General features: G+C 55.6%; 1 protein-coding gene across 3 annotated transcripts in view; it reads right to left on the bottom strand.

Moving 5' to 3' along the window:
• Positions 1 to 8,508: 8,508 nt before the first annotated feature.
• PQLC2 (PQ loop repeat containing 2) overlaps positions 8,509 to 9,406 on the bottom strand; it is a 21,071-nt gene continuing 20,173 nt past the window's right edge. For all 3 annotated transcript variants that reach the window (XM_011993129.1, XM_011993132.1, XM_011993131.1), the window contains one exon: positions 8,509 to 9,232. In XM_011993129.1, the coding sequence (XP_011848519.1) occupies positions 9,158 to 9,232 (75 nt within the window). In that variant the 3' untranslated portion in view covers positions 8,509 to 9,157. The remainder of the gene's footprint in view (positions 9,233 to 9,406) is intronic.

Raw genomic sequence — 9,406 nt, 5'->3', positions numbered from 1 at the left:
GGCACACAGAAGGGCCCAGCGAGCCATTCCCCATGGGCACACGGGTGCTGCAGCCTCCCGGGTCATGTTAGCAAGGTGCCTGGCACACAGAAGGGGCTGGGAAAGCAAACATTTTGCTTTTCATTTTCTTTCATGCTAAAGTTTTATCCAGGACCATCAAGGTAGGGACAGGGGCCACTGCAGTGGGGTCTTGCGGATGGGGAGAGAGAGAGAGCTCAACTCTGAGTGCAGCAGCATGGGCAGCTGGGCATTAGAGCCGAGGAGCAGGGCAGGGCAGTGGGTGGAAAATGACTCAGAGGAAGTCTCAGGGGTCAGGGGCCTTCTGGCCAAACACTCCTAACAGGATTCTTGCTGAAGACAGGCCAGGGTGACCAGACATCACCTGGGGGCGGGGATGGAAGATGAGGCCAGGTGCGGTGGCTCACGCCTACAATCCCAGCACTTTAGGAGACCAAGTTGGGAGGATCGCTTGAGCCCAGAGGTTCGAGACTAACCTGGGCAACATAGACTCCATCTCTACAAAAAACACAAAAATTAGCCAGGCGTGGTGGTGTGTACCTGTGGTCCCAGCTACTTGGGAGGCTGAGTTGGGAGGATCACTTGAGCCTGGGAGGTTGAGGCTGCAGTGAGCCGAGATCGTACCACTGTACTCCAGCCTGGAAGACAGTGAGATCCTATCTCAAAAAAAAAGAAAAAAAAATGTCAAGGATGGACGTTCTTGTAAAATTGACTTAGCAAGGGATTGCTGAAACTGGGTTTTACAAGGGCCCACAGGTGGGCCTATGGGAAGGTTCAGGAGCCTGAGTAAAGTTTGGCCAAGCAAATAATCTTTGTCAGTTGTCACTTCAAGAAGAAACTGGACAAATGGAAAATACCTCTCCTTGGTGAGGTCGCAAGGGAAACAGCCGCCCTGAAGTCAGTGAGACAGGCTCACCCGGAGAGTCACAGCAGAGGCTTGCCCTCCTGCAGCAGAAGCTGCCAGGCCGGGAGCTCCTGTGCACGCCAGTGGCGATTCGCAGAGCTGCTGAGGTGGAGTGGACTGACTCATCTGAGAGTGACCCCCGGAGGCTCAGGCCCGCTCTCCTCTCAGGGCATTTCCCTTCAGGAAACCAGCTGCTCCTTGCGCTGTCGCCTTCATCAGCCGTACAATCCTGGGACCAAAAATCATGCTTGAAACCCAGAAATTGTGACTGTGATGTATGCCAGGCCTGATCTTGCTCTGCTATCTGGAATCTTCCACAGGGACCCTCACTACCAGTTGGGTTTTTTTGTTTTTGTAGAGACGGGGTCTCACCCTGTTGCCCAGGCTAGTCTCAAACTCCTGGTTTCAAACGATCCCCCCACCTCGGTCTTCCAAAGTGCTAGGATTACAGGTGTAAACCACCATGCCCAGCCCTCATTGCTAGTGTTCTGTTTTGTTTTGTTTTAGGATGGAGTCTTGCTCTGTCACCAAGGCTGTACTGCAATGGCGTGATCTCGGCTCACTGCAACCTCCACTTCCCAGGTTCAAGTGATTCTCCTGCCCCAGCCTCCCGAATAGCTGGGACTACAGGTACCCGCTACCACACCCAGCTAATTTTTGTATTTTTAGTAGAGGCAGGGTTTCGCCATGTTGGCCAGACTGGTCTCGAACTCCTGGAATTACAGGTGTGAGCCACCACACCCGGCCCTCACTGCTAGTATTTTGATGCTAAATTCAGCTGGTGAGATTGGGGACAGTGGGCCTCAAGGGTGTGTTTTGGGACCCTCTCCCACCTCCTGGCCATGCCTTTCCCTGCTCATTCCTTGGCTGCCTGGTGGGGAAAGCTCTGGGGTCCAGCAGGGCACCTCAGGCATCCCTGAGAAGAGAACAAAGGTGTATGGGAGTCCCTGGGGCTCGTGGGCTGCAGGCGACAGACTCCTGGGGTTTGGCAGCAGCAGAGCTGTCCCCCACCCCAAGGGCTCACTAGATGCTTCCTGGAGGTCCCCTTGGTGCCAACTAACAGAAGGGGAGGCAGCATTGGTGAGGGTCTCTCCAGGGCTGAGGGCTTAAGTGAGTAATCCAGGGGGTTCCCTGTCTCTCTGAAGCCCTTTCATTCCTCCCTTGCTTGGCCTTAACAAATCAGCCTCCGGAGCCGTTTTTTGTTGTTGTTTGTTTGAGATGGAGTTTCGCTCTGTCGCCCAGGCTGGAGTGCAGTGGCGCAATCTCGGCCCACCTCAACCTCTGCCTTCTGGGTTCAAGCGATTCTTCTGCCTTAGCCTCCCAAGTAGCTGGGACTACAGGCAGGCGCCACCACTCCCGACTAATTTTTGTATTTTTAGTAGAGAGAGTGTTTCACCATATTGGCCAGGCTGGTCTCAAACTCCTGACCTCGTGATCTGCCCGCCTCAGCCTCCCAAAGTGCTGGGATTACAGGCGTGAGCCACTGCGCCCGGCCTTTTCTTTTCTTTTGAGACAGGGTCTCACTCTGTCGCTCAGACTGGAGTGCAGTGGTCTTACTGCAGTCTTGAACTCCTGAGCTCAAATGCACCTCCCGCCTTGGCCTCTCAAAATGCTGGGATTGCAGGTGTGAGCCACTGCGCGTAGACTGAAGCCTTTCCTGAGGTTCTCCTGGGACCCCAGGTTCAAGACTCCTAGTCTCCAACATTTTCTCCCGCATTCAGGTTACTTTCTAGGTGACTGCTTTGTGGCAGGCCCTGGGCTAGTCATGCCCGAAGGTGTGGCACCCTCTCAGCAGGTGAGGTGGAGCAGGCATTGTGGATTTTACTAGGTGGGCCAGCTCCTCTTTTTCTGGTGCCAAACCACCTCCATGGCACCTCAGCACAATGCACTCAGGACCTTCCCTCCTCCCCTGTGCGTGATCCACACTGGGACAGAAGACGTTCTGTCTTGGCCAGGTGTGGTGGCTCACGCTTGTAATCCTAACACTTTGGGAGGCCGAGGCAGGTGGATCGCTTGAGCCCAGGAGATCGAGACCAGCCTGGGCAACGTAGCAAAACCCCATCTCTGCTAAAAATACAAAAAATAGCCAGGTGTGATGATGCACGTCTGTGATCCCAGCTAGATCAGGAGGCTGAGGCACGAGAATCACTTGAACCCGGGAGGCAAAGGTTGCAGTGAGCCATGATTGTGCCACTGCACTCCAGCCTGGCAAACACATCACGGCTGTCTCAAAAAAAGAAAAAAAAAATATGCCTCGTTTCAAATAGTATAAGTTAAAGACTGTAAATTAAATATCATGTAAGTTAAATATGATAAAACATTTCAATTTATATTTTTCTTGATAAAACGTTGCAAGATGTCACTATATTCTCATTACCCATAGCTTCCTATCCAAATCTTAATACTCAATGGCACATTTGATATTTTTTCAAATGGCTTTATTGAGATATAATTCGTATACCACACAGTTCTGTAGTTCTGTGGTTGTTGGTTACACCCACCAGACCGAGGGCTCCCCGAGGGTCGGTGCCTCAGCTTTCCCTTCACTTACTCATTCACTGAACATTGAGCACCTACTGAGGACTGGGGTTATGATGGCAAACAGGGGACAGTCTCTGCCTACTGTTTAGCAGGGGTGGAGTACTTAGTAACCGTCGTCATTATTGAGTGGTTACCTATGCTGGGCACAGTGCTGCTACTGGGTGACTGTGTCCCCAGGGCTGTCCCAGGCTGGGGGCCTGAAGCAGTAGTTATCAGCTGAACTGAGTTAATCCACAGTGGAAGGTAACCCAGTCGCTGCCCTAGGGCAAATGCTGAGCAGATCCAGGTTTTCCTGTGTTGTTGGGTTTTTTTGTTCGTTCGTTTGTTTTTGAGACAGGGTCTCTGTCACCCGGGCGGGAGAGCAGTGGTGCTATCTCAACTCACTGCATCCTTGACCTCCGGGGTCCAAGCAATCCTCCCACCTTCCCACCTCAGCCTCCCAGGTAGCTGGGTCTACAGGTGCACACCACCACGCTCAGCTAAAGCTTTTGTATTTTTTGTAGAGACAGGGCTTCACCACATTGCCCAGGCTGGTCTCGAACTTGGCTCACGCAATCCACCTGCCTCAGCCTCCCAGAGTGCTGGGATTCCAAGCGTGAGTCACCTCGCCTGGCCAGTGGATCTGTTTAAAGCTCTACCATCTGCGGTAGTTGAGGCTCTGCACCTGGCTGTCACCCAGCACCTCTGGGGTCCCCATCGGAGCCATTCAGCTCCAATGAAAGCCAAGTCAGACAGAAAGGGTGGGGAGCGGTGGAGGCTGAGGCCTTCTTCCCTACCTCAGCTTCAGGAATGGAAGGCCATGTTGTCCTGGCTGTGGCTTCAAAAACCTGGAATCCCAGCAAATTTGGGAGGCCGAGGTGGGAGGATTGCTTGACCTTAGGAGTTTAAGAACAGCCTGCTGGGCAACATGGCGAAAACACATCTCTACCAAAAATACAAAAATTAGCTGGGCGTGGTGGTGCATGCCTGTGGTCCCAGCTACTTGGGAGGCTAAATTGGGAGGATCACTTGAGCCCAGGAGGTGGAGGCTGCAGTAAGTCAAGATCGTACCACTGCACTCCAGCCTGGGCGACGGAGTGACTCTGTCTCAAAACAAAAACAAAAAAACCAGGTTTGATAACCAATGGGACCTCGGGGCTGGGAGAGCCAGGGAGGGCATGGGGTCCAGTGCTGGGCACGGGGCTGACAGGACCATCCCTTCTGCTTTGCTGGAGAATGCCACCAACTGAGAAACCAGCTTTTCTGTCCCATCCCATCCCCGGAACCTGAGGAAGCGAAGCAGCTGGGCCAGGCGCTGCGCATGTCACTTCCCCACACAGTGTCTCGTTCAACAGGTAAAACAGAACCTGCCAAGGTGGGGACCTCTGGGGGTGCCTGGCCCAGCCTCATGCTCCGTGTGGGCGTCCTAAGGGAGCCAGCCCTTCCTGGACAAAGGCAACTGGTTAGCATAGTTCCATTTCCTTGACCACACCAAAACATCCACACTTTTCCCTTCAGGCCACACCTGGAGATGAGCATCCTACCATCCCGTGACCTGCAGGAAGGAGCAGGAGGTGTGAGCCAGGGAGAAAGAAACGCCACCTGCGGAGGCGTTTAACTTGGTAACACGTTTGCCATCAGCAACCATGGCCCCATCAGTATGGCAGAATCCCATTGATGAGATTCACTTTTATTGTAATTTTTTAAATTTTTGTAGAGATAGGGTCTTGCTATGTTACCCAAGCTGGTCTTGAAGTCCTCGGCTCAAGTGATCCTCCCGCCTCAGCCTCCCAAAGTGCTGGGATTACAGGCGTGAACCACCATGCCGGGCCTTGGCCCTTCTCTTTGGGAGGAACCTGGGGGAGGTTCCAGGCATTGGTAAGCCCCCTGGTGACAAGCAAATAGAGCCATTGTTTATTTACCAGGCACTTACTGTGTGCCAGGTGCCGGGACACGAGCCTCCGTGCTCATCTTGATCACGGCTCTGTTCTGAGGCAGGCGGTGTTATTGGTCTCATGGGATGAAGAAACGGCTTCAGATGTCTGCTCAAGTCACAAGGCTCCCAGTGGCTGGGGCACACTTGGAGCTCAGTATGCAGGACACAAAGTCTGTGCTCCCTGCCACCTGCCTCCAGCATCTGGATGTCACCAGCTCCTTCAACAGGGCTCCAGGCACCCAGGCCACCAAGTTCTTCCAGCCCCAGCAGTTTGAATCCTACTTGGGGCACTGGAATGAGGCCTCCAAGGGAGAAGAGACTCAGGTTTGGATGAGCTGCAGGCCGGCTGCTCTCTGAGGGTAGGGGCTGTATTGCCTCCATCACACAGGGCACTCCCCAGGGGGAGGAAGGAACCATAGCTCCTGCCTGAAAGTGCTATCACCCCAAAAGCTGGTGTTTCCCAGGAGGAAGGGATTACATCAGCCCATCAGACAAGGGCCTCCACGCAGGGGCTGTGTTATCCGGTCTCACTCTTCCCCACCCAGCACCAGTTCAGGCCCACACATGGCACTCATGTGGCCATATGGTGCCCCCAGATCTTCAGGCTGAAGGGGCACCTACTGGTCCCAGGTAACTGGTGTGGAGCCAGGTCCCAGACCCAGGTGGAGCAAGACATCTGGCTGGCACCTGAGGCAGGCACAGGCCAGGGCAAGCGGGGGCTGGGGACCTGGGGGTAACTTATCCTGAAAGCTCAGCAGGGCCGGAGGCTCAGGAAAGTCACTATTCAGGATGGTGAGAAGGGAGCCTGGGCCCAGCAGGGTTCGGGCCACTCCTGAGGGTGAGGCTGGACTGCCACAAGCCCTGGGCCCCCAGCACGGAGGAAGGGGACACGGGTCGCCAATGTTGGCCAGGCATGGGGTGGCCCCCGCAGCTGGAGGGCGTCGTGTTGCTGCTGCTCCTAGCTGGGCAAGTTGCTCAATTGCGCTGAGCCTGTTTTCCCATTTGTAAAATGGCCATAAGAATACTCCCATCTTGGCTGGGCGTGGTGGCACACCTGTAATCCCAGCACTTTGGGAGGCTGAGGCGGGCAGATCACCTGAGGTCAGGAGTTTGAGACCAGCCTGGCCAACATGGTGAAACCATGTCTCTACTAAAAATACAAAAATTAGCTGGGTGTGGTGGCGGGCGCCTGTAATCCCAGCTACTCAGGAGGCTGAGGCAGGAGAATCGCTTGGACCCAGGAGGTGGAGGTTGCAGTGAGCTGAGATCGCACCATTGCACTCCAGCCTGGGCAACAGAGCAAGGCTCTGTCTCAAAAAAAATAAAACAACAACAACAAAATAATAAAAATAAAAACTCCCCCATCTCAGAGCTGGCTGTGAAGACGGGAGATCTCGCGCACTGACGGCAGGCGACGCAGCCCGCATATAGCGAGTGTGCAACTAACAGCTGCAGGCCAGATGGCATCCCGGGCTCCGTGGGTGACCCTAGGAGGACGGGGCAGGGGAGACTGGCCCTCTCTGCTCACCTGGGTCTCAGAGGTGTGCCTCGCCTCCTCTCTCCAGCAAAAGGCTCTTCCCCCGACCAAACCCCATCCCCTGCTGCTGGGCTGCTGCTGGGCTGCTGCTGGGCTGCTGCTGGGCTGCTGCTGGGCTGCTGCTGGGCTGCTGCTGGGTGTGCTCCAGGACCTTGTCCTTGGCATTGGTGTGGCTTTTCAGGCTCCTTGGAAGCAGCCCCGCCTTGGAAGCAGCCCAGACACCCAACTCCAGGCCTCTGTACCTGCCCTTCCCTTTTCCTGAGTTGCCCTCCCCTCTGCCTTCAAGATCCAGCTCAAAGGCCACTCCTCTGAGAAGCCTTCCCTGATTGACCCTCCTGGGGCTGGTCTCATCTGCTCATTTCCTGGCCTTTCTGCCCTCTGGTCATGGTAACCGTCTCTTCTCCTGGAAGGCAGGGTCTTGGAGCTGGTTCACCACAGCCCGGGTGTCTGACATGGCAAAGGCCGAGCGGAGGGCTGCACTCACCAAGCATCTGCAGCGCCAGAATAGCGCGGCGCTATCTCCCTTCTCCGGGGCTGGGAAGCGAGATTCTAAAGGCAAGGCTCACTCTGGAGACACAGCTTCTCTCCCCAAGACTACCCCACCGGATGCCCCAAGTCCCTAGTTCTGGTTTTCCAGAGCTAGGGTTGGGTGTGTGGGGTGAGATCAGGCCGGCAAGGTGGGTAGCTGGCGCCTCTGTGCTCCAAGTACCTGAGGATCATGACCCCCAGCAAAGTGGAATCAGACAGGGTCTGGAGCCAGGCGTGGTGGTGAGCATCTATAGTCCCAGCTCCTCGGGAGGCTGAGCAGGATTCCTGGAACCCAGGAGTTAGAGGCTGCAGTGAGCTATGATCGCACCACTGCACTCCAGCCTGGGCTAAAAAAAAATTAAAAATAAAAAAACAGGGTCTGGAAAACACTGAGTTTGGGGGTCCAGGAAGCACTCAGGGCTCAGCCCTGCCTTCCTCTCCACCCTCCCACCTTGCTTCTATACCCGCCACTTCTTCCTCCTGCCTTCAATCCTATCTCTCCCTTTGATAACTCCTGCTCATCCTTCTGACCTGTCACCTTCTCCAGGAGGCTCTCCCTGATCTCCAAGGAGATCTGGTTGCTCCTCTTCTCCAACTAAAAGTCCTCAAAACTAACCTTTATTGAGCCCTTACTATGCGCCACGTTTGGGGCTATGAACTGCATAATGTCAGCATCTTATGTAATCCTTGAGGGGACATAGGAAGTGGTAGTACTGTCCATTTCACAGATGAGATAAGCTAGGCACCGAGGAGCTGCAACGCACAACCCAGATCCGACAGAACCTTCACCACTCTGCTGCTTCCTGCGCACCGAGGGGCAGGCTCCCCGTGGGGAGTCTCTCTCCCTGCTGCGTCCCCACAGTGAGGTGTGGAGCCTGTCAGAAGACGGCACAGACAAGCAGGCTAAAGAAACCAGAGGCCCCAGGAGGCTGGGCCAGGGCTACAGACAGATGTGCTCCCCTCTGCTTGGCTCATCCTGGATCCCCATCCACATCCACCACTGGTCCCCAACGCAGCCCCGATCCCTCAGCACCTTGGGGAAGGAGCAACAGAAGCAGGTCTCGCGGGGAGGTACCGTTTCCTCGGTTGTCTTTTTTATTTTTTTGAGATGGTGTCTCACTCTGTCACCCAGGCTGGAGTGCAGTGGCACGATCTCAGCTCACTGCAACCTCTGTCTCCCGGGTTCAAACAATTCTCCTGCCTCAGCCTCCCAAGAAGCTGGGACTACAGGTGTGTGCCACCACACCTGGCTAATTTTTGTATTTTTGGTAGAGACGGGGTTTCACCATGTTGGCCAGGCTGGTCTCGAACTCCGGACGTCAAGTGATCCACCCGCTTCCGCCTCCCAAAGTTCTGAGATGAGAAGTGTGAGCCACCACACCCGGCCTGTTTACTCAGTTGTCTGGAGTTGACAGGACAGTCCTGAGTCCCGCAGGCTGCAGCTGTGGCCCCTGGGGTGAGTAGGCAGAATGAGGTAGGTGGTAGGAGGGGCAGCCTGTCTCCTGAGAGGTCCTGGGGTCTCCGCTCCAGCCCCGGCCTCGAGGCTTCAGGGTCTACCTGAAGGTGTGTTCCCAGAGGGGACGGTTCGGTCCATGGGGGATCCAGAGGCCGCCCACACACTGATGCAGAGCTGCAGCACCATCACTGCCCACACCTCCCCCTGCCTGGTGTGGCTTCCGGTGGTCCCCGTCCTCCTGCGCTCAGCCGGCCTCGGTCAGCTGGGGAGGAGGAGGGGCTCAAGCTCCGAGGCGGCGGCGCTGCGCCTGTACACCAGGAACTGGATGGAGATCTGGGGGTGCCGCGGTTAAGGCCAAGCTGAGCAGACTGGGTTGGACCCGCCCCTGGGGGCCTTCCACTCCCGGAAGCTGCCTCCCCCTCCCCGCCCTCCCACCCCCACGCTGCAGCTGGGAAGGGCCAGCCATACCCTCCTGGCCTCTACCTTAGCTGTGCCCTCCATTCGGAA

This window comes from Mandrillus leucophaeus, unplaced genomic scaffold (assembly GCF_000951045.1).
Source record: "Mandrillus leucophaeus isolate KB7577 unplaced genomic scaffold, Mleu.le_1.0 Scaffold426, whole genome shotgun sequence".
Lineage (NCBI taxonomy): Eukaryota > Metazoa > Chordata > Mammalia > Primates > Cercopithecidae > Mandrillus > Mandrillus leucophaeus.
This window is presented reverse-complemented; position numbering and strand designations above follow the sequence as displayed.